Source organism: Hyaena hyaena, unplaced genomic scaffold (assembly GCF_003009895.1).
Source record: "Hyaena hyaena isolate Hyena2069 unplaced genomic scaffold, ASM300989v1 scaffold_158, whole genome shotgun sequence".
Lineage (NCBI taxonomy): Eukaryota > Metazoa > Chordata > Mammalia > Carnivora > Hyaenidae > Hyaena > Hyaena hyaena.
Genome location: NW_024080790.1, coordinates 2,601,915 through 2,627,572, shown reverse-complemented (window position 1 = coordinate 2,627,572; position 25,658 = coordinate 2,601,915). Strand labels below are relative to the sequence as shown.

The following is a 25,658-nucleotide window of genomic DNA, read 5'->3' as shown; positions in this document are numbered from 1 at the left end:
CATTTTGGGCAAGAATATTCCATATTCGATGTGAATTTGAAGCAGGTTATCACAAGGCCCAGCTAGGAGTTTGTGCTGTTGTTGGTGATGTTGGGTGGTCACGTGGGGGAGGTGGTATCTATCAGACTTCCCCAGAAAAGACACAGTTCCCTTTGTGAGTAATCTGTGCAGTGATGCTTTGAGACTTCAGGAATATTCTTTTTCCCATCAAGCTTTCACCTGAAAGTTAACATCCATTGGACCTTTACTGAGTCAATTATTGTATTTGTAGGTACAAAATAGTGGTTTTCTGGCTCAATCATTTCTTCTTCATTAGCTGGTATTCTTTTATGAAGAAGGACTTTTCCTCCCAGCCCTAGCCCTAGGCCCTTTCTTGAGTTCAGTGTGAACTCATGGATTAATTTTGTATTCAGTGTTTGTATTACATTGTTATCATTATTCCTACTGTTGCTCAGATTGTTTCCAATTTTCCTGGACCGCTGAACTGCTGGATGTGAGATGTGTTTTCTTTATTTCCCACTCAAGGCATGACTATTTCTGGGAGTGATATTATCTGTGCCCCACCACCCCTAGGTTCTCATTCCCTCTCTTCTCTTTTCCTCCCAGTTATCACTTGACTTGAAGCTTGATCTGTGTTTGGTGTTTCCTTCCCCTCCTACATATAAAGTTTGTGGTAATCTCTGTCTCCTAGTTGTGCTTTAGATGTGGAATATGGGTGGTTTTATGTGTCCTGTTTGTTGAACTCTGATTTCTTTTGTATGGTATGATTAGTATTTAGGTGGCTACAGTTATTTGACAGGAAATTAGAATTCCTCTATTTTAACTATTTTTATGGCTTTCTAAGATGTGAAATGTCTGGCTATCAAATGAAGTTTTCATTTAAACAGGGTAATCAATAAGTAGAACCAGGTAAGTATTTAGTACCTTTTGAAGTATGTTATGCCATTTGTCTCTACTCTCACTAGCTTCTAGCCAGTACATTCTATTTGAGTCTTTGGGGTTCTTTGCTTTTCTATAGCCTTTTTCTTTCCTCTTATGGACCAACAGCAGTCATTTTCCCCCAGTGTCAGTGCACTGCTACTAAACCCTATCCACTTTATTGTTTGCTGTGAATAGAGAATTGGAAATTCATATAACACAGCTTGTTAGATTTGGGTATGACATTAGAATAAATGAATAAATGGAAACCTGAAGATCTTCTGGAATTTTATTTAGGGCTTGATTTTCTCAGACTGTCTACTTGCTTATTAAATAGTCATTCTACCATATTTCCAGTCCTTTAGTATGTTCTAGTTTAGATAGTTAAGCTGATGATAAATAATATAAAAAATTATAGTTTATGTAATGATAATGAGTACAGTGTTAAAAGCAAGACTGTCCTGTCCCTAGAATCAGGTTCCTTGGTTTCAAGTCCTGGTCCTGCTGCTTATTGGCTGTGTGACTATAAGTATTTGCTTAGCTTCTCTGCACTTAAAAATGAAGGGGCGCCTGGGTGGCTTAGTCGGTTAAGTGTCCAACTTTCGCTTAGGTCATGATCTTGCGGTTCGTGGGTTCGAGCCCCGTGTCGGGCTCTGTGCTGACTGCCAGCTCAGAGCCTGGAGCCTGTTTCAGTCTGTGACTCCCTCTCTCTCTGACCCTCCCCTGCTCACGCTGTCTCTCTCTCTCTCCTAGAAATAAATAAAACATTAAAAAAAAAAAAAGAGTATAAAAAAATGAAGGTAATAATGTCTTCTTCTCAGGTTTTGTGAAGACCTAAGAAGATAATACGTGGAGCTCCTGGGTAGTTTAGTTGGGTAAGCATCCGACTCTTGATTTTGGCTCAGGTCATGATCTCACGGTTCATAGGTTCAAGCCACGAGTCATGCTCTACACTGACACCACAGAACCTGCTTGGGATTCTGTATCTCCCTCCCTTTATGCCCCTCCCCCCATCTCTCAAAATAAATAAATAAACATTTAAAAATGAAAAACCCACTTTTTTTCAGCATACTATAGAAATGCACAGCTTGCCATGCAATTACACTGTTGTGGAGTCATGTGTCCACTAGAGGTCATGTTATGCTTTTATAGATTTCTTTCATGCTGGGGTCCAGAAAGCCTACTTTAAAGAAAGACGGAAGTAGGAAAGTCCATTATTGCTTCCTGCAAAAATATGGTTTGAAAAATAAAGAAACCCAAGCTGGACTATTACAGGAACCATCATTGCTTGCCATAATTTTATATTTGGCGGTCTGTTACTCAGTTGGTTAGAAAATCAATTTGTATTATTGAAGTTAACAATGAAATCTTACTACCCAGGTTAGAAGTAGAAATTTCTTACTCCCTGACACAGAGTAATTTTCTTCCTTTTTTTTTTAAGTTTTTTAAAAATGTTTTTTAATTTGTTTCTGAGAGAGAGAGAGACAGTGTGAGCAGGGGAGGGTCAGAGAGAGAGGGAGATACAGAATCTGAAACGGGCTCCAGGCTCAGAGCTGGCAGTCAGCACAGAGCCCGATGCGGGGCTTGAACCCATGAACCGCGAGATCATGACCTGAGCTGAAGTCAGATGCTTAACCGACTGAGCCACCCAGGCTCCCTATAATTTTCATTTCTTGAAACTATTTCTGAATGATTATGTATAGATGTAGAATCATAAATGACTCTTTTCCTCACATATTTATTTTTATTAATGAATATGGATCTGTAGTCTGCCTACTCAAGGAGTGGCCTACACAAGTTACTTAAATTCTCTAGACTTTGAGTTTCCAAATTCACAACATGTGAATAATAGCTATGACAGTATTATGGTAAATCTCAAGATTTAAGTGAAGTTCTATGAAAATGAGAAATCATTTTTATAAATGGTAAAGTGCATTATTAGGTAACTCTGATTTTGGTCCACAAGGCACATTATGCGAAAGAATATAGGAGCCTCCAAATTTCTTCTCCTTTTTCTTTTTTTTTTTTTTTTTTAATTTTTATTTATTTCTAGGAGAGAGAGAGAGAGACAGCGCGAGCAGGGGAGGGTCAGAGAGAGAGAGGGAGATACAGACTCTGAAACAGGCTCCAGGCTCTGAGCTGGCAGTCAGCACAGAGCCCGACGCGGGGCTCGAACCCACGAACCGCGAGATCATGACCCAAGCGAAAGTCGGACGCTTAACCGACTAAGCTACCCAGGCACCCCTCTTCTCCTCTTTCTGATTGTTTATTAGTTTATATTTACTTTCTGAACTAGCCATTGTGGCTAATAGTGTATATATTTTAGATGGGCTCTCTTTAAGATCCTTTATTTTAGAAAATGTCCTAAAAATCAACTGTAGCTATCAAAAATTCACATGTGCAGAATTCATTCCACTGTGATGCTTGACGTTACTACTTTTATATAGTCATAGTCCTACATGTGGAACTGCTCTCTGGTTAAAAAAGATTCTTGGCATTTTGACATTTTTGTAAGTTTTTGCAGAACTAATGGGTTGAATTAACTGGACATTGTTGTAGTCTGTTTTTACTGATAATTTTGATCCTGATATGGGTAGTATCAGAGTTGAAGTGATATAGATACTAAGGTAATCAAGCGATAGGCCGAATAATTATGATGTTAAGTAAAGTTGGTGCTTGAAATGTTTTCATTATGTATTGACCACAAATAACAAAGGCAGTCTTAACTATCCTGTCTATAGTCCTGCAGGGAAGGCTCAGTTGGCAATTTCAGCATTTGAAGTGCAAGCCATTTTTAAACTTTGGTATGTAGAAGTGCTTGTGAATAACTAGAGAATGTTGGCTCAAAAGAGGAAGCAAATATATGTATTGTAGCTTTTTATGTTAACATGTGTATATATTGTATTATACACGTACACGCACACATAATCTCTTCACTGTAAGTATTTGGTTTACACCACTTCCCCTCCCACCTTCCTGTTCTCTTAACTACTGTTGATGGCCCCAGGGCTCCAGTACAGGTTGGCCTGACCCCAAACCTTGTTGTCACACCTTTATATTTTTACCAGACTGCTGCTCTTTAAAAACCTTTGTCATTGTAACATGCTACATATTTCTTGTGCTTGAGAAGTTTCCTAATAAGTACACAATGTGTAGATTTTTTTTCTCATTTTATGAATTTTAGTGATAAGAATCTCAACTAAATGTCTATCTTGAATGGAAGCCATCATGAAAGATTTGGGGATGTGTTGGATATCAAGTTTGAGTCTCTGCCATTCTTCCTATTACCTTGGTCAGGTCCCTTAATGTCTTGAGTTGTTTTGTTATCTGTTCAATGAAGACAATCATTTTAATACACAGTTGCCAAATGAATATTTCATATCTAGCCTACTAATTTCAGAAACGTTGTTGTGGGTTTTTGTTGTTGTTGTTGTTACTGTTGTTTTTTATGGAGGTAGCTGCGTTAGAAATGTTTATTTTTTCCCCTGTAGATAACAGACAAGAGAGTGTCCAGAAGACATGCAATTCTTGAGGTGGTCGGTGGTCAGCTTCGAATCAAACCGGTAAATATGTTATTCGTGACTTATTAAAATTTTTTTTTTAACATTTATTCATTTTTGAGAAACAGAGTGTGAATGAGGAAGGGGGCAGAGAGAGAGGGAGACACAGAATCCGAAGCAGGCTCCAGGCTCTGAGCTGTCAACACAGAGCCCAATGCAGGGCTCGAACCCATGGACCAGACTGCGAGATCATGACCTGAGCCAAAGTAGGATGCTCAACTGACTGAGCTACCCAGGTGCCTCTATTCATGACTCATTCTAACTCTTTGTCTCTCACCTTCTTCCAGATCCTGGTGAGAGAGGCTTATTTTCTAAGGTTATGCAAATAGGGAATTAATGTCAGAATATATCCTTCTTATTTCCAGAGGATAATTGGGAGATAAAGATCTAAACTATTAAAATATTTTTTCCCCATAAGGCAGTGCTACATTTACATGGTTAGGATTTTAGTGAAAGATGACTGCCAGTTCATGTATAAATTGGGATTTCGTTCATAACTGGGTATTACAAATAAGATCCTATAAGAAAGCCCATAACTATGTAATGGTTTATTTTTGGGGGGTGGGGTAGTGACCAAAGTCACTTAAAAGTTACAGGATTGGGGGCACCGGGGTGGCTCAGTTGGTTAAGCATCTGACTCTTGATTTTGGCTCAGGTTATGATCACACGGTTTGTGAGACAGTTTGTATCCTGCTTGGGATTCTCCCACTTCCCCTCTCTTTATCCTTCCCCTGCTTGTTCTCTCTCTCACTCTCTCTTTCTCTCAAAATAATAAATAAACTTTAAATAAATGTTACAGCATTGCATTTTAATAGACTTTTATATCTGTGTGTAGAATCGAATATTTCTAAAATTTAGAATTTGTTCTTTAGGGTTGTATTTTAATTTGAACGTTCCTGTTGAGGGCTAAAATTTTAACTGCTTGCTTTATAGTTAAGTACTGATATATTGTAGGGATATCAGTTTCTGATATTTCATTTGAACAATTAGTTGTGTAGGAGAATAAAAATTGTGTATAAGGGTCCATCTATTTTGGACTACATGCTGTGGCAGTAAAATTATCATGGCACGAAAGTATATAAATTATATGTAATATATAAATAAATATATAATAAGTTATATATAACATAATATTAAATTAATTTATAATGTTTTAAACCTAGATGTATTTTCATCTAATATGTACAACTGCCTTTTGTATCATCAGTGCTTTCTTTTACACATAGAGTACTTTTATTATCCTATGTTGAGCTATCAAGATTGACAAATGCCCATGAATTTTTTTTTTAAATGTTTATCTATTTTGAGAAAGAGAGTATGAGTAGGTGAGGAGCTGAGGGAGGGAGAGAGAGAATCTCAAACAGGCTACAAGCTGTCAGCCCATCTCACAAACCATGTGATCATGACCTGAGCCAAAGTCAGATGCTTAACTGACTGAGCCACTCAGGCACCCCCCCTTCGGCCTTTTTTTTTAATGTTTATTTTTGAGAGAGAGAGAGAGGGAGGGAGGGGAGCGAGAGAGAGTATGAGCAAGGGAGGGGCAGAGATCGCTGCGGGGGTGGGGGACAGAAGATCCTAAGCAGGCTGTGTGCTGAAAGCAGACAGCTTGATGCAGGGCTTGAACTCAAGAACTATGAGATCAAGACCTGCGCCTAAGTCAGATGCTTTACTGACTGAGCCACCCAGGTGCCCTGAGTTAAACTTTATTTTTTGTGAAATGGGTCAGATTTCTGCATGGGAGTTTAACAATTTTCCATTAAAAGAATATATCTTTTAGAAAGCATTCTTTATCTTTACTTGGTCTTTAATTAGATTGTACTCCTAGAAAACAATTATTTGAGGTCAACAAGTGTCTTCTGAGTTCCAGACTTCGGTAGATACAAAATTAGAAGCTAGAGGAAGAAATTCCTCATTAGATTATAGATATAAAACTAAAATTTGATATAATAGCTTGTTTAAATTATACTTCTGTTTATATTTATCTTTTAAATATTATTAGCATAATTTATGAACTTTCTAGTAAATGTGACCTTATATACATGGGAGAAAGATAAATATTTTTTACCTTTTCCTTGGTAGCACTGTTTTTGACAGTTTAGAATATCAGGGCCCTCTAGAGAATGCCTAATTTTACAGAGTCAGCACGTTGTCAAGTGGGAATTAGAGCTCAGGTTCTTTGACTCCTCTGCAGTGGCTTTTTTTTTTTTTCATTGTATTTCCCAAGTCAGGATTTGTTTGCTGTTTGATAGTCTCTTCTTTAAAAAAATTTCTTGAAGTTAAGACTTGACTTTTTTTCACAAGATGTTTTGGTGTCTTCAGTCGAATAGAATTTTACAACTCAAACCACACTTAGATTCAGTCTCATGTATGTGGGAATTTGATTTGGGCTAGAGCTGGCACTGCATTATCAGTGGAAATGGGGATTTTTCATTAATAAATGGTATTGGGACAGTTTGTTATTTGTTTAGGGAAAAAAATTAGACTCCCTGCCTCAAACCATACACACACATCAGTTTTAGGTGGCTTAAATGTGAAAGTCAAAACTGTAAAACTATTAGATGATATAGGAAAAAAAACCTTTGTGATTTTAGAGTAGGGAAGTTTTAAAATGGCTATAAAAAAGATTAAAAAACCTAATTACATTAAAATTAAGAAACTTTGCTTATCAAAACACTATATTGAAAATGAAAAACATAATATGGAAAAGTTATTTAAAACACAAGTAATTGACAAAGGAATGGTATCCAAAATATATAGCAAATGCCTTCAATCAGCAAGAAAAAGATAAACAATCTGATCGAAAAATGAGCTGAAGACTTGAATGGCACATTATAGAATCAGAAATCTGACTGTTCAGTAAACATGAGAAGGGTATTCAGCCTTCTTATTAAGCAGAGAAATCTAAAAAAACAGCAATGAGATACCATTGCACACCCAACAGATTGGCAAAAATGGAAAGTCTAACAATTTCAAGTGTTGAGGATGTAGAACAAGTAGAACAATTACAAACTTTGGATGGGAGCTTAAATGTTGTAGCCACTTTGAAAAATGAAAAATAGCTTGACATTATTTCCTAAAATGAAGGCATGCATTCCCTACAAGCCAGATCTCACACACACATAGATGTTTACAGGAACCTGAAGAGCAAAATTATTTATAGAATAGCAAGAAACTAGACACAACATAAATTTCCATCAACAATGGAATTGATAAATATATTGTGATATATTCATTTAATGAAATACACTACAGTAGTGAAGATAAATTACAGTGAAAGCATGAAAAATGTGGATTAGGATCAGGGACATAACACTGAATGATAAAAGCAACATTGAAAGAATATATATAGCATAGTTTCATTTATATAAGATTAAAAATTCAACAAAATAAACAGTATATTCATGGTCATAAACCTGGGTGCTAAAATCATAAAGAACATTAGGGAAGTGATAGATAGAACAGGCAGTATAATAATTACCTTTGAGTGAACTAAGAAGAGGATGGATAGGGAAAGACTCAGAAGGCACATCAAAAGTTAATATTCTTTTTCTGAAACTGGGTGGTGAATCCATACATCATATCTACAATGTATTGTGTCTTTAAAAATTATTATGGAACACTTAGGGCATGAAAAAGGTGTGGTGAATAGTACAGGGTTGTGCAACTACTTCTGTAATGCCAAACTACCAAGCATTGAAAGACATGAAAAAAAATGTATTTATTTTTAAGGAAATGTACAACTCTAGTACTAAAATATGATTTTATAGAACAGTATTTAATCGGGTTTTGAATTTAATTCAGAGAATTATTTACACCATACCAGTTGAAGGAAAGTTGTTTCTTACACTTGGTGATATACATTATCAGTCCTTTGCTTTATATAATGCTTGATTTCTTGTTTATGTTAACATAGTTGCAACAAAATGCCTATCTCCTAGAAATAAATGTATTTGTTTATTCAGCTGATTAATGTAGCTGTGCCGTCAAGGTGCAATTTAGAGAAATTTAGAGAAATTCTAAACTGACTATAATTGTTAATAGAAATGTTAAGGTCTTGAAAATAAAGAGATAGACAAGTAACTTCTAATTCATTCATTTAATCTTAACCTGTGCTAAATATCATTTACCTTCTGTTCTCTAGTCAGTCACAAATTGATCTATTAAAGCAGTTTATATATACAACTAAAATAAAATTTTGAGAGATAAATCTTAGTTTAAAATTTTTTGTAAAATTGTGTAAATGAATTATAGCAAATGTTTTATTATGATCCCTTCTGTATGCTGTATACTCCAAATTATGTTTAAGTGATTAAATATTTTTCTACTTTCCTTCAAATTAGAAATCCAATCAAATAGAAAAGTAGATTTGACAATGATGGGTGAATGCAATTAAGGCAATTACTAATTTCTACTTTTAAACTGGATGAATTTGTCTTTTTTTTCCTCTAATATTTCCTTTTAAAAAAGACTCTAGCTATCAACAGTTCTTGGAAATAGAGCATGAGGAGATAATGTTAGCTCATAGGAGATGATGTTAGCTTATTTGTGAGTCATTTAAATTTAATCTCTAGTCTGGTATCAGCAGGGAGGAAATGTATTATAAAGACAAAATGACAGTGTTCTCTATAAATGACTATATCACCAGTAGTTAAATATGTCCTCTGGGTAAATTCATAGCTGTCAATGCTTTTATTTCATTTTAATAAAATCTTACTCTTTTTGGTTCTTGGAGGATTGAGGGAGTAGTTCTGTAAGTACATATAAATTACAAAAGATTATATTTTTTGCCATTTGGTATTAATCCTCAAAATATCCATCTTTGGGTGACTGTGTTTTTTTTCTTTTGTGTAATAAAATTCCTGAGTTGTGATTATTTTTCTTCTTATGAAATTATGAGTGTACTTGGAAGATAGCTATAAAATGCAGCAATAGCTTTTCCACAGCTCATTTTGTGAAAAGAAGAAAGAAGAAAAGAAAAACAATGCTTCCCTAATAAAAAAATAATAATTGGAAATAAGAGGAACTTTTGGGGGGGGGTGTGCACATTAATCTTTCTTTAATGCTTATGATAATTTCAAGAGAAAGCTGTGGAAAACTGCTTTGTATTAAGTTTGTACTTATAATCCCATGGATATGTTAAAAGGCACTTACCAAAACTATGCTTCTCATAGAGGTAGCTCATATCTTTTATTCACTATGAGTATGGGTTTGCCAGTATTTTGCCTACGCTTATCTGCTGTTAGAATCAAAGGAAACCTAGCCTTATTAAAGGAATTGGAGAGCTTTCCATAGTTTTCTGGTCTCAGGAAGACTTTGAATATTCAGAAAAGTTTTAAATTCATTTGGATCTGGTTTGGGGAGAGGTTAGAAAGATTTTTATTACTGATTGTATTTTTAAAACATTCTAGGCCTTATCAAACAAAACACATACACGCGCATGCATGTGCATGCTTGGTTTTTGTTTTTGTTTCTTTGGTCAGTTCGGTGTATATTCTGTAAGATAATTGTCAGTTTTGGCCATATTTATGAATATATTGGCATGAAGTATTTTGTAGTATTCTACTAAGTTTTATGTGTACTTAACATCATTGTTTTCATTCCAAAATGTATGTGTATGTGGTGTGTATGTGTATCTTCTCCCTTTTTGTTTATTAATATTGCTAGATTTTTGTCTACCTTATAACTTTAAAAAAACTACCATTTCTTTTGGACTTCATGTTTGTGTAGCTTTTTAGTTGAAGTGTATGTAGTTTGACATAAATTTTAAAAACTTGGGGCACCTGGGTGGTTTAGTAAGTTGAGTGTCTGCCTCTATTTTTTTTTTAATTTTAAAAAATATTTATTTTTGAGAGAGAGAGAGAGAGAAAACGCGAGCAGGGGAGCGGCAGAGAGAAGGGAGACACAGAATATGAAACAGGCTCCAGACTCTGAGCTGTCAGCACAGAGCCTGGCACGGGGCTTGAACTCACAAGCCTTCAGGCCATGAGATCATGACCTGAACCGAAGTCAACCACTTAACTGACTGAGCCACCCAGACACCTTGAGGGTCTGACTCTTGATTTTGGCTCAAGTCATGATCCCAGGGTCAGGGGATTGAACCCTGCATTGAGCTCCACACTGAGCATGGAGCCTGCTTAAGATTCTCTCTTTTTCCCTCTGCCCTGCTCATGTGCACACTCCTCTCTCTCAAAAAAAAAAAAAATGCCGTTTAAAAAGTTACTCAATAAGTAATATTTATTTAGGTTTAGGTTGTAGGACCAAATATTAGATTTCTTGGAATGTTGTTTTTGTTCTTGGCTCTGGAATCCCCTGTATGAACAATTTTAGGAAAAGAAAAAGATGATCATGGACCACATACATTGATCAACTTTCTCTGTGACTGGATTTGCTAAATACCTAATATTTATCCACTTGAAATTTAAATGTTAAGTGCATATTAACAATAGCCAAATTATGGAAAGAGCTCAAGTGTCCATCGACTGATGAATGGATAAAGAAGATGTGATATATATGTACATTGGAATATTACTCAACGATCAAGAAGAATGGAGTTTTGCCATTTGTAACGATGTGGATGGAACTAGAATGTATTATGCGAAGTGAAATAAGTCAGAGAAAGATAAATATCTTATGATTTCACTCATATATGGAATTTAAGAAAAAAAGAAGATGAATATAGGAGAAGGGAAGGAAAACTAAGATAAAAACAGAGAGGGAGGCAAACCATAAGTGACTCTTAAATCCAGAGAACAAACTGAGGGTTGTTGGTGGGGTATTGGGTGGGGAGATGGGCTAAATGGGTGATGGGCATTAAGGAGGGCACTTGTAGGGATGAGCACTAAAGTGCTAAATTCTACTCCTGAAACCATTATTACACTATATGTTAACTATCTGGGATTTAAGTAAAAAACAAACTTTAAATAAAATAAAAAATGTTAACTGTATTCAACTGAGTAAAAAATACTGAAAATAAATGTCTTTTTTTGACTTTGGGGTTTTGATGCCTTATTAAAATAATGTAATTAGTTTCCTTTTTCAAAATGTATTTTACCTTTTCTACTTTTAGAATATTATGACTTTGTATTTAACATCTTATCCTTTGAAAATTTAGGACTAAGTTATTTAATATTTAGAGATTCATCTGAAAGTTTAAAATACTAATAAATAAGAGTATGGTCTTATCTTAGCCTATTAGAAGCAAACCTCATTTATAGAGTATTTGGGGTTCAGGCAGAAGCTATGGATATTTCTGTCCTGACTCTTGTCCTCGGTACTTAACATCCCTGACTTTGGTGACTGTGCTATACTCAAGAAAGGGCAGGCTTCATTTAAAAGTCTGGGGATTAACGGGAAACAATTTTCAAGTCTAGCAGTGTGCACAGGCTCAGAATCTGGTGGTTTGTCCTAGCTCAAAAACCCTAGCCATGAGCCAGAGCCACTTTGAGAGATAAATTAGGGGTGGTTGGTACTGTAATGAAAGATTTCTAAACATTAAGTTTAAATTATAACTTGATTTTTAAAAATGAAGTGTTCACAATTCTTAGTGTTATGGTGTTGCATAAATAGGGTGTTACATTGCATGTCCATTCTTATGAAGTCTTGTATATAGTTTGTAAAATAACTGACCTATAAAATAATTGCCTACCATATTTATATAGTCTCTGTGTTTAACTTCTACCTCTAATCTTTATCTCCACATTTTATTCACTGCATTCTTTTAACATATTTAAAAAAAAATAGAAACATTTTCAATTGCAGATATATATATGAAGGACTTATGACCAGATCATCATGAAATTAAATTGCCAGAACTAGAAAATTATATTCATTCTAGCTTTCAAAGTTTTTTGTTTTTTTCTTTTTTAAATTTGAGCATGTAGGCAACAACGCTTATTTATTTATTTTTGGCAGCTTTTGTTTTAATGCTCCCTTTTCTATATTAGTCTATATTAGAAAACTCCTCAGTGAGGAGCAAAAGCAATCAGAACAAGCTATGTTGTTTGTTGAGGGATTTGAGCAAGGTCTGTCTTTTCATATTAGCTCATTTTTTAATCATAGTAAGAAATTACTAGGAGAAAATAAGTATAAAAGAAGCTAGCCATTTCCAAGAGATTAGTGAATTATGGATATGAAAGTTGGGGCACTCAATTTCCATACTGAGAATTACTTTTCATCTGATTGTCCCTCTTAAAAAAGCAGACTTATCTTTTAACCAGGTAATTGATAACTTTGCTTCTTTCTTTGATTCCTAGAGAAATGGGAGGTATATTTTAGCTCTTTTTGTCTTTTTGCTTTTTTATGTATAGATAATTACGGTTATAAGTGCCAAATTTATTAGACTTTTAATTAAGTCTAAGTTTGCACTAAAATTGTTTTGATACTGAAATTTTGGATCAGTTTGTATTTAGTTGTATTTTTCTCATAATTTACAGTTATTTCACTGTATTCTTTTTTATTTGTTAGATACACACAAATCCATGTTTTTATCAGTCTTCTGAGAAGAGCCAGCTTGTACCATTGAAGAGAAATCTATGGCGCTGGTTGAATCCTGGAGACAGTTTTTCTTTGCTAGTCGACAAATACGTTTTTTGTGTTTTCTCTACACACTCTGAAACAGAAATGGAATGTACTTTAAGGTAAGATTGCCTGATGAAATTAAGTAATGGTGTTTGTAACCTAATTCCTCAGCCATCCACAAATGTTTCAGTACAAACCATATTAAGATTAAACTATGTTGGCAACATAGGAGTTACATGGTGTGTGTCTGTGTGTGTGTGTGTGTGTGTGTGTGTGTGTGTGTGTGTCTGTGTGTTTCTCTAGAAAACATTTGACATTGGAAACTTATGCCTCAGTAGTGACTGCTCACATACATAGTGCCTTTTGCCAATATTTTCCATTTCATAGTAACTAGGATAGTTAATTTGAAACCAACTACATTTTCTTAATCTTTTCTTTTAGCTTTTGAAATTTTATTAAGTTATTAACCTCTGGCTTAGACTACGCTTATATAAATCATTTTTCTTATAAAAATAACAAAATTGGGGTGCCTAAGTGCTCAGTTGGTTGAGCATCTGACTCTTGATTTTGTCTCAGGTCATAATCCTAGGGTCATGGGATCAAGCCCCACATTGGGCTCCATGCTCAGCATGGAACCTGCTTAAGATTCTCTCTCTCTCTCTCTCTCTCTCTCTCTCTCTCTCTCTCTCTCTCTCTCTTTCAGGGGACCTGGGTGGCTCAGTTGGTTAAGTGTCTGGTTCTTGACTTTGGCTCAGATCATGATCTCATGATTTGTGAGTTCAAGCCCCGAGTAGGGCTCCATGCTGACAGCTGAGAGTGCAGAGCCCGCTTAGGATTCTTAACCTTTTTCTCTGCTCCTCCGCTGCTTGTGTGCCATCTCTCTCTCTCTCTCTCTCTCTCTTTCTCTCTCTCTTAAAATAAGTAAACACATTTAAAAGAAAATAGATTCTCTTTCTCCTTCCTGCCCCTCCCCCAGTTCTTTCTCTCACTCTCTCTCTAAAAGAAGAAAAAAACCCCAGAAAATATAGAATGGAAAAACTGAGGAAATGAGTTATTACAATAAGCATCTGGTGTAAAGTTAAAATTAATACACTAGTTTTGTTGAGGCAGTCAATAGCAGATTATTTACCTCTGTTTCAGCTCTTATAGACTACATAAACTGGATTTATAGAATTAGGACAAAAGTATAGAGTGTGATAATTGTAGTGTTAAATTAAAAATCAATAACAATACAGGGGCGCCTGGGTGGCCTAGTCAGTTAAAGTGTCTCACTCTTGATTTCAGCTCAGTTCATGCATGATCTCACTGTTTGTGAGTTCGAGCCCCAAGTCAGCCTTCATGCTAACAATGTGAAGCGTGCTTGGGATTCTCTCTCTCTCTCTCTCTCTCTCTCTCTCTCAACTCTGTCCCTTCTCTGCTCTCTCTGTCTCAAAACAAGTAAATAAGCTTAAAAATTAAAAAAAATCAATAACAATAAAATAGAAAAATCTCCCAAAATTTAAAATTAAACAGCACACTTCTGAATAACTCACAAGTCTAATAAGAGAAATCACAACGGAAATTAGAAAACATTTTGGAGATGCCTGGGTAGCTCATTTGGTTAAAAGTCTGAGACTCTTGGTTTTGGCTCAGGTCATAGTCTTATGGTTCGTGAGTTTGAGCCCCCGCTTTGGGCTCCAAGCTGGCAGTGCAGATGGACCCTGCTTGGGATTCTCTCTCCCCCTTTCTTCCTGCCCCTCCCCTCACTCTCTCTTTCTCAAAAATAAATACACTTAAAAAAAAAAAACAACATTTTGAACAACTACTGAAAACAGCATAAAAATTTGTGAGTTGAAGCTAAAGTTGTTCTTAGAGGGAAATTTATATTAAATACCTGTGTTAGAAGAGAAGAAAGCTATAAAACCAATGATTTGTGCTTCTACTTTAAGAATATAGGCAGACAGCAGCATATTAATGCCAAAGCTGATAGGAAAAAGGAAATAAGAGTAGACTAGAAGTCATTGAAATAAAAATAGACAAGTAACAAAGAAAATCAACAAAACTAAAAGTTGGTTCTTTGAAAAGATTAATAAAATTGGTAAACTTAGGCTTCCCAAGAAAAATAATGAGCAAAAGGAAAAAATACAAATTATCAATATCATAAATAGTATGAATATATCACTAGTGATTTTACAGACCTTAAAAGAATGATGAAGAAATATTATTTAAAACTTTATGCCAGTAAATTTAACAGTCTAAATGAATGGATGCATTCCTGGGAAAACATAATTTACCAAAACTAATACAGAAAGAAATAGAAAATCTAATGAGTTTTATATTTATTAAAGAAACTGAGTTCACAGTCTAAGAATTTTCCACAAGGAATCTCACTAGTGAGTTCCGTGAACTTTCAAGAAGGAAATACCAATATTATACCATTTTCCCCCAAATAGAAGAGGGTATACTTTCTCACTTATTTTAAGAAGCTTCCATAATCCTGATATCAAAATCAGATAATAACATTACAAGAAAACTAGATCAAAAAAAAAAAAAGAAAAGAAAAGAAAGAAAACTATATCAATATTCCTCATGAAAATAGAGAGAAGTCAAATCCAGCAATATGTAGAGAGGGTAATATACCATAACCAAGTGGAATTTATCTGAGAAATGCAAGGTGGATTTATCAGATAAAAATCAATACATTTCACTGTTGCAGATTGAAGAATTGTCATTTCAACTGATGCTTAAGAATAATTGTGACAAAATTCAACACCTGTTCATGGTTAAGAAAAAAACTAGAAAAAGAAGGAAATGTCTTTCTATGAAAAATATTGTATTTATTTGCAGATGAAATGATTGTGGATTTAGAAAATGCTGAGTTATCTATCCTAGGAAGCAAAATAGCACCTGATGTGATTACATTTATATTATGTTCTATAATAAACAAACTAATCTATACTGTGGAAATCCAGTTAGTGGTTATTTCCAGAGGCATAGGCAAATTTTTTGGTGATGGACATATTCTGTGCCTCAATAAGGATATAGGTTACATGGATGTATGTATTTGTCAAAACTGACCAAATTGTGTACTTCAGATCTGTGCATTTCAGTAAATATAAATTACAGCTACAATTTCTTAAACTAGTAAATGAAAAGAAATTATGTGAGGAAATGTTTTTTGATTTGTTAAATGAAATCCAGTAACCTTTGCTTGCCACTTTACATATCTTCCTTTTTTTTTCTCTTATCACGCATGTAGAAAGAACACTATTTTAAACCAGTGGTTGACCAGAGAAATATAAACAACTAATTTTTTTGTTACAGTAAATTTCCACAGTAGAATTATATGCTTTTTAAAATAATTTATTTTTATTTTAGAGAGAGCACAAGCAGGGAGAGGGGCAGAGTAAGAGAGAGAAAATCTTAAGGAAATTTCCATGCTCAGCATGATCTGAGCCAAAATCAAGAGTCTGACACTCAGTCCACTGAGCCACCCATGTGCCCCTATCTACTTAAAAAAAAAAAAATCTGGAAAATATTGCACATCTCAATAAAACAAAATATAGTCATTGCCTCATACTTAGAGTATTATATGTCAACTTTAATTTTATGTGTATCCATTCAGACAGGCTTGTCCCCTGAACGTGAGAGACCAGTGCTGTAACTCAAATAAATCAGATTGTGAGAAGAGTGAATTTTGAATGTTTGTAGTATTGATAAACGTAAGAATACAACTTACTTTAGCAGCAGTGTACTTTTTCAGGCTATTTATTATGAATAATAATATCTGGTGTACTGTTGCTATCAAGCTATGTGTTGAAAGAGGTAATAAATATTTTGCATATACTTTGGTAATTATGTTCCTAGGTTAGGGTAATCAAATTAATTGTGTTGTTTTAAATTTAAAAATTAAATATTCTGTTTTAGCTTACTAGCGCAAGATATCCTTCATGATGATTTCACCTTCAGCTTTTTCCCACTTATGATTTAGAGTTTTCAGATATTTCCATAATAGATTGAATTTCTGATGTGTGATAATAATTTTTAGTGTTTTTTATGATGTTTACAATTCATTTATGATTTCTTTTTTTGTTTTAGGGAGAGAGAGTGGGAGATGGGGAAGAGGGACAGAGGGAAAGAGAATCTTAAGCAGGCTCCATACTCAGTGTGGACCCTGACGCGGGGCTTGATTCCACAATGCTGGAATCATGAATCAAGAATTGCATGCTCAACCAACTGAGCCACCCAGGCACTCCTATGATTTTTAAAACTTATTTCTAGATCCAGCTCATATATGTTAGTAGCATATTTTATATTAAAGATGAAAAATAGTTTATATTTAACTGTAATTTGGAGTATATTTTTAAGATTTAATAATAACTTAATTGCTAAAATAGTCTTTAAAAAGAAGAATAGAGACACCTGGCTCAGTTGGTTGAGCGTCCAACTTCAGCTCAGGTCATGGTCCCACAGCTTGTGAGTTCAAGCTCCATGTCGGAGCTAACAGCTCAAAGCCTGGAGCCCTCTTTAGTCTTTGTGACTCCCTCTCTCTCTCCTTCTCCCGCTCCCCTGCTTGCACTCTGTTTCTCTATCTCACTCTCTCAAAAATAAATAAACATTAAAAAAATATTAAAGAAAAAAATGGAGAATAGAACTTTCCATGCTACCCAGGGAGTGGGTTCATATAGCATTGTTCTGCATGAATTCCCCTGGTTCCCAGCATCCCCCAAAGCCACCAGAACAAGCTTGCTGCTGGAGTGAGGGATTTCTGTCATTATTTAAAGAGGAGCTTTCACAATGTCTGGAGCCCTCCATGTCCTGCAAATGAAGGAGGATATTCTCAAATTCCTTGTAGCAGGGACCCACTTTGGTGGCACCAATCTTGACTTCTAGATTACAAAACGAAAAGTGATGGCATCTGCATCTCATGGTCTGAAGAGAACCTAGGAGAAGCTTCTCCTGGCAGCTCATGCCATTGTTGCCATTGAAAACCTGGCTGATGTCAGTTCATATCATTCAGGAATACTGCCCAGTGAGCTGTGCCGAAGTTTGCCACTGCTACTGGAACCACTCGTCTTGCTGGCTGCTTCACTCCTGGAGCCTTCCTAACCAGATCCAGTCAGCCTTCTGGGAGCTGAGACTTCTGGTGTTTGCTGGTGATTCCAGGGCTGACCACCAGCCTCTCACAGTGGGGTTTTATCTTAACCTGCCTACCATTGCTGTGTGTAAGACAGATTCTCTTCTGCACTATGTGACATTGCCATCTCTTGAAACAACAAAGGAGCTCACTCAGTGGGTCAATGTGATGGATGCTGGCATGGGAAGTTCTGTGCATGCATGGAACCATTTCCCGTGAACACCGTTGGGAGGTCATGCCTGATCTCTACTTCTGCAGAGATCCTGAAGAGCTTGAAAAATGAAGAGCAGGCCACTGCTGAAAAGGCTATGACCAAGGAGGAATTTCAGGGTGAATGGACTGCTTCAGTTCCCAAGTTCTGCTACTCTATCTGGAGTTGCAGACTGGTCTAAAGGTATGCAAATGCCTATTCAGCAGTTCCTTACTGAAGACTGGGGCATTTAGCCCGCCACTGAAGACTGGTCTTTTGCTCCCACTGCTCAGGAGACTGAATGGGATAGGAACAATTACTGAGTGGTCTTAAGCTCCTCTTCCACAAAGGCAAACAAAATGGAAATAAGGTTGGTGGAAAATAAACAGTTTCTAAAAGTTGGAACAAAAAGAGTTGGAGGATTCATTCTTCCCAACTTTAAAACCTACTACAAAGCTACAGTAATGAAGACAGTATGGTAGTAGCATGAAGAAACACAGATCAGTGAAATAGAATTGAGAGTCCAGAAATAAGCCCTTACATTATGGCCAATTGATTTTTGACCAGATTGTTAAGACAATTAAATGGGGGAAAAGAAGTCTTCTCAGCAAATGGTGTTGGGACAACTGGATATCCATATGTGAAAGAATGACTCCTACCTCACCCTATATAAAAATGGACTTAAAATGGATCAGAGACCTAAATACTAGAGCTAAAATTATGAAATGCTTAGGAAAATACACAGGTGTAAATCTTTGTGACTTTGGATTAGGCAGTGGTTTCTTAGCTATAACCCCAAAAGCACAAGCAAAGAAAACATAGATCAACTGGACTTCATCACAGTTAAAAGCTTCCTAGCTTCTAAGACACTAGTAAGATTGTAGAAAGACAACTCACAGAATGAGAGAAAATATTTGCAAATCATATGTCTGATAAGGAACATATATCCAGGATATATAAAGAACTCTTGCAATTCAACAGTAAAAGGGCAAATAAACCAATTAAAAAATACAGAAAGGATTTGAGTAGACATTTCTCCAAAGAAGAAATCCAAATGGCCAATATCGAAGCTCATGGAAAGATACTCAACATGATTAGTCATTAGGAAAATGCAAATTAAAATCACAATGAGATATCACTTCACATCTACTAGGATGGCTGTACTTAAAAAAGATAATAACAAGTATGGACAAGGATGTAGAGAAATTGAAATGCTTATGCACTGCTGGTGGGTTTGTAAAATGGTACAGCCTCTTTGGAACATATTCTTACAGTTCCTCAAAATTTTAAACATAGAATTACAAGTGGTCCAGCAATTCCACTCTGTCCATACATAGGACAGGAAACATCTGTTTGTACAAAAACCTATATAGTTCCATTTATATGAAATGTGAAGAAAATGTAGATTCATAGAGAGAGAAGGTAGTTTAGTGGTTGCCAGGGGCTGGATGAAAAGGGAATGGGAAGTGATTACTAACACATACAGGATTTCTTTATGAAGTGATGAATATGTTCCAAAATTAGATATTGAAGATGACTGCATTGCAGATTAACTTTGTAAATATCCTAAAAACCACTAAATTTTATATATACTTTAACAGGATGAATTTTATTGTTATGTGAATTATATCTCAGTAAAGCTATTTTAAAAAGAAAACTCAATTTCCTTTATTATACTGTATTTAGATAATTTCCAGGTTTTAATTTTTGCATTTAGCAAGTTCTGGTAACACTGCATTATAAATCCTGTGATACTTGCGTATAGAAGTATTTTAAGATAAAAATATAGCTATATCGCAGTGACAGTGTTTGGTGTTTAAATAAAAGTGTAATAAAATAATTTGTACTTTGACCTATTTGGAACTAAATGTTAATTAGAATTTTGTTCTGGGATTGGATTTTTTTGTTGTTACATTTATTCTTAGTAAATATTAACAAAAATTTATCTCTGGGCCATAGGGTGTGTTTATATTAGTCTTGAATTTATGCCACAATAGAAAATAAACTAAAAATGGAATAGATGATGTTGCTTAATTTCTAAAACTATAAATTGTGAAAAACTATTGCACTAGTGAATCTTTCTTAATATTTTTCAAATTAAATATGAAGAAAATTTGGGGAAAAATCATAATTTGGAAGCACACCTGTATCCTATGAGTAAAATGGATCTGAATATTGGAAGGGGAGTGAGGTATCATAGATGGGATAATTATACATTTTCAGTCTTTATCTCTGGCATCTGGCACAGTACCTGACACACCGTAGGTGTTTTAAAAATATTGAAGAAAAGGCACAGCATAGGGAATACAATGATATTATAATAGCATTGCACGGTGACAGATAGATGGTAGCTATACTTGTGGTGAGCATAGTACATTTGGAAAAGTTGAATCACTATGTTATATACCTGAAATTAATGTAACATTATGTGTCAACTATACTCAAAAGAATTTAAGCAATATTTACCAAATGAACAAAAACTGTCTTGTTGCACAGTGATTTAGTCTAAGTAAGTTGTTCTCTTTTGGCTAATTTCTGCCATTGAGATTCAAGTCTGCCTTTGAAGGAAATTATTCCTATATAAGAAATAAAACAAGCCATTAGTTATTATCTTCTCAGACACATTTCTAAAATCTTCTATCTTCCGTTTTACACACACTGAAATTCCTTTTAAATGTACAATTCATTGTACTCTGACAAATATATTTGTTTGTGAAAGTTCTACCACAGTGAGATAGAGAACATTTCCATTTCCCCAGAAAGCGCCCTCATGCCTGTCTGTAGTCATTCCCCTCATCCCACTCCGGGCCTGGGTATCTGGATCTGATTTCTGTCCCTGTAGCTTTATCTCTTCAGAATGTCATACGAATGGAATTAGATGATATGTAGCCTTTTGTGTCAGGCTTCTTAGACTTAGCAAAATGCCTTTTAGATTCATTTGTGTTGTTGTATATCAATTTGTTCCTTTTTATTTCTGAGTAGTATTTCCATCCATATTTTCAGTTTTTCAAAAAAGCACATTTGTTGGGTTGCCTTTAAGCGCATATAATGAATAACGGCCTGTCAGCTTTGGATGATCTTAGTGAACTTTGCAGCAAGTGTGAGGTAGTTGGTTCTGCTATTGTGTTCCACATGTGACTGTGGATGTTCCTGCTTCAGAACATTTAGCTTCCAGGTGGACTACAGATTTGGGGAGATCTTACAACTGGCTGTACCGGCCAGAACTCCAGTAGCAGCCATGTGTGAACATGACGTTAGAATTTTATTTATTCTTTTCTCCAGAAGCCAAACTAGCTTAGCTGACATTTTTGCAATTTGCATTGTCTCTTTGGATGCTGGGTGCTGATCTTAACTTTTATGGGCTATCTGGAAAAATACTAAGTAAATAGCTCTTAAGCTTTAAGAGAGATGGCCACTACCCATCTTCATAAATAGCTGTGGTTACTAGGCCCATGATTCAGAGAGATAAATGTATTTTATGCTGATACAGTGGCAGAAGATGAAGAACATATTTTCACCTGTATATTTTATTCTAGTATACTGTGATCTGCTTTTTTTGTCTTGCTAAAGCCAAGAAAAGGAGCACAGTTCATTAGTTAGATGTACTTGGGAGAATCACATTTATAATTACAGAGTATAATAAAAGTGTTTTAAGTCATTGTTTATTTTATTTTTATAGGAATAGTCAGATGCTTGATGAAGATAATCTAAATGAAATGCCAAAATCGTCCGTGGTTAACTTATCTGATGAGACAACTGGTAACCCACAGCTGGAAAGAAGCACAGAAATAGCTAAGACTCACACCACCATTGCAAATAGTGAGGTGAGAAATTTAAGATCACATCCCTTTGTAACATATTCCTTGCTTCAAGGAGAGAAAAGACACCTGAAATTAGTCATGTCATGACAGTATTACTGGCATTATCATTTTTAGGTTAAGCTGTACAGAATAGAGCTTAGTCGAACACATCAACTAATAGAGATAATGAATTTCTTTCTTTGAGAAATTTGACTAATTCAGTCCACAGTTACAGATAGGTTTTTCTAATGGTAGTTTTCTGCAAAGTTAATAATCTTACAGTTTCATTAAGGCTGCATGATTATTTTTAGTAATTAATATATAGATGCCTTTTTAGTGTTTCCTAGGTGAAGATAGAGACCTCAGTAAGCAACAGTCAAACTCCACCCAGAGGAGAAGAATCCTGCCAGCATGGATGTTAACAGACAATCAAAGTGACCAAAACCTTTCAGCACCAGCCAGCAGTGGGGGTAGGTTTTGTTTAGAATACAGTAAGCAGAATTTGGAACTTTTTCTGAACGCATGGATATAGACTAGTGGTTATGTAAGTGTATAACTTAGCCTACCATTTTTAGATATGTACATGAAGTCTAATTTAAAACATAAGTTATTATTTTATGCCGTTTATCACATCTATCATACACCATCCTGCTAATTACCATTTGATTTAACAAGTGCTATTTATCTTATGTGCTGGACTTATGTTAATGTAGATTTTCAAACATACCTGTTGGTATGTCAACCATGACATGACATAAAAGGCCTGCGTGGTAAGAAATTTCTAAATTAAGTTAATTAAATAAAAAGCTGCCAAGCACACAATATTATGAGCAGGAAGATTCAAAGAGGGGGGGCCCTCTCTCCTGGCACAGCTCACTTTCACGGCAGGTACCACAATGATTTATGTCACCTGCTGGGCGTTTCCATCGAATCGAGATGATTAAAACCAGTTCTAGTTTGGATCTAGTAGGATTAGAATGACTTCGTGGGAAAAATAGGTTATATATTATGTATTGTGGGAGATATGATCTGGAGAATTTTCATATCTAACCCTGAGATTTCCTGGTAAGAGTTTTATAGTGGTTTTCAGTTGCCACAACCCATCATTACATGTGTAATTTATCAGTAACATTTCACATTAAGCATGGTAATTCCTCAGTTGGCAGGAAGGAAATGGGGAGTGGGGAATGGTACTGGAGAGGGGGCAGGTACTTACTCTCAGTAGAAAAGTTTTTCTAATATAGAAAGAATAACTTTACTTGACCAAAATTTGGACCAATGTGAACTGCCTGCAAACAAGTCCTTTTCTTTCAGAGTTGTTTTGCACAGGACCTGCTTCTGTGCTACCGCTATTCTATTGCCTTTAATAGTCCAATATATATATGGCTTCAAATTAAAAATAGCTATTAACTTTCACTAGCTAGATATACCATGTAAAATTTGAAGCATCTTTCTGAGTACTTCACCTTAAACATGCAAAGGAAAACAATTTGACATTGATTTAGATAGGAATATTATATAATACACAATGTTCTTAATGTGCTAAAGCTTCAAAATAAGATAGAAAAGTCTTTGGATTCTGGCGTGAATTCTTCCTTGTAAACAGACTTTGAGGGTACCTGTAAGAATAATGTTAAGTTGCTTTTTTCCTTCAGAGACAGGAAGATTTAGAAGTACATTTAGGACAGTTTAGTACTTGAATCTAGCTAATAAAAAATCAAAATAATGTGACTTTTTCTGTTGTGTAGTTTATAATTATCATTATTGTTGTTGTTTTATTTGTTTAAGTAACAAATCATCCAGGTCAATGGATCAATGCTAGAGATTTAAAAAATCAATTTCTAGGATGCATTTTGGACTCATTTAGATGTCTGTTACTTTCTTAAAGTCTTTTGCAGCTTTAGTACTATACCTTGTTCATTCATATCTCTTTAGGTGATCTGATTAACTTGATATTTTGGAACCTTTTGTGTCATTAGGTACAGAACAGATAATGTAAACTGAGTTAAATGACTTCTACAAGATCACGTAATAAATGCCAGAGCCATGATTGAGACCTAGCTGTGGGTCTGACTTTAAAGCCCATGCTCTGAGCTTTGTCACTGTACTGCCACCCAAATTTGCCCTCCCTATGGTCTGGTGTTTTTATTCTTTTCTTTTTTAATATGCTCTTGCATCTTCTGCTAGATCTTTTCTCACTTTAACTCTTGGTTTTCTCTTTAAATGTACCTGAATATTTGCTGTGATCAGGCAGGCTGTCCTTTTAGTTTTTCAGCCAAAATAGTTCTAGTTTATTTTCTAGATATTAGCCCTTGGGTCTTATGAGTTTCTCAGGTCTGGGCTGAAATTTCCTCCGTGTCCCTTGATGATTGGTAAGCGAATATAAATTTGGGCATGGGCTTTCAGAGCCTGCCCTTTCTTGTCTGCCAGTCAGATCTGTTCCCTCAGCCTTCTAGATTCTAGGACTAGTCATAATTCCTCAGCTAGGATATTCTTACTAGACTGAAAAAGGAGCTTTCATAGTTTCACTGGTGTCATGCTACTCTGCCGTACCCTTCTTCTCCCATCTTCTAACCTTCCAACATGGAGTCATGAATGGTGGCACAGTTTGAAAAAGATTGAAGTTGTCCCTAAATCCTTTGGTTTGCATTTAATTTTGTACTCCAAATGTTTTCCACATGACCACTCGATGCAGAGTATAAATGGTGAACCAACATTCTATTAATATAACTATAGCCTATTTATTTATTTTTTTTGAGGTTTTTAAAAAAATTTTTTATTATTATTTTTTCTTAAATAGTTTATTGTCAGGTTGGTTTCCATATAACACCCAGTACTCATCCCAACAAATGCCCTCCTCCATGCCCATCACACTCCTTCCCCTCTCTCCCACCCCTATGCGCCCTCATTTGTTCTCAGCATTCAAGAGTCTCTTCATGGTTTGCCTCCCTCCCCCCCACTGTTTTTCCCCTTCTTCTCTCCCATGGTCCTCCATTAAGTTCCTCCTAATCTTCCTATACGTGCAAACATATGTTATTTGTCCTTCTCTGCCTGACTTATTTCGCTCAGCATAACACCCTCAAGGTCCATCCATGTTGCTACACATGGCCAGATTTCATTGTTTCTCATTGCCATGTGGTATTCCATTGTATAGATGAGCCACATCTTCTTGATGCATTTGTCCGTTGAAAGACACTTAGGCTTTTTCCATGTTTTGGCTATTGTTGAGAGTGCTGCTATGAACATTGGGGTACATGTGCTCCTATGCATCAGCACTCCTGTATCCCTTGGGTAAATTCCTAGCAGTGCTATTGCTGGGTCATAGAGGAGTTCTTTTGTTAATTTTTTGAGGAACCTCCACACTGTTTTCCAGAGGGGGTGCACCAGTTTATATTCCCACCAAGAGTGTAGTTTAAAATTTACTTAAAGTGCTAGTTATTCTATGTTTACTTTATTTCTAGCAGTCCTGCTAAATTATCTAATTAACTCTCATAGTTTGTAAGTCTCTCAGATTATCTAGTTGTATAGTCATATCTATAAAATTATGATAATTCTGG

At 35.5% G+C, this 25,658-nt stretch overlaps 1 protein-coding gene across 4 annotated transcripts in view; it reads left to right on the top strand.

Annotated features, from left to right (window-relative positions):
* APLF (aprataxin and PNKP like factor) overlaps nt 1-25,658 on the top strand; it is a 79,788-nt gene that overhangs the window by 10,211 nt on the left and 43,919 nt on the right. For all 4 annotated transcript variants that reach the window (XR_005529736.1, XR_005529738.1, XM_039239618.1 and 1 more), the window contains 4 exons: nt 4,410-4,481; nt 12,942-13,114; nt 21,981-22,125; nt 22,439-22,571. Coding sequence is in view for 2 of the 4 variants with exons in the window: in XM_039239618.1 (XP_039095549.1) it covers nt 4,410-4,481; nt 12,942-13,114; nt 21,981-22,125; nt 22,439-22,571 (523 nt within the window). In the remaining 2 variants the exon portion in view is untranslated. The remainder of the gene's footprint in view (nt 1-4,409; nt 4,482-12,941; nt 13,115-21,980; nt 22,126-22,438; nt 22,572-25,658) is intronic.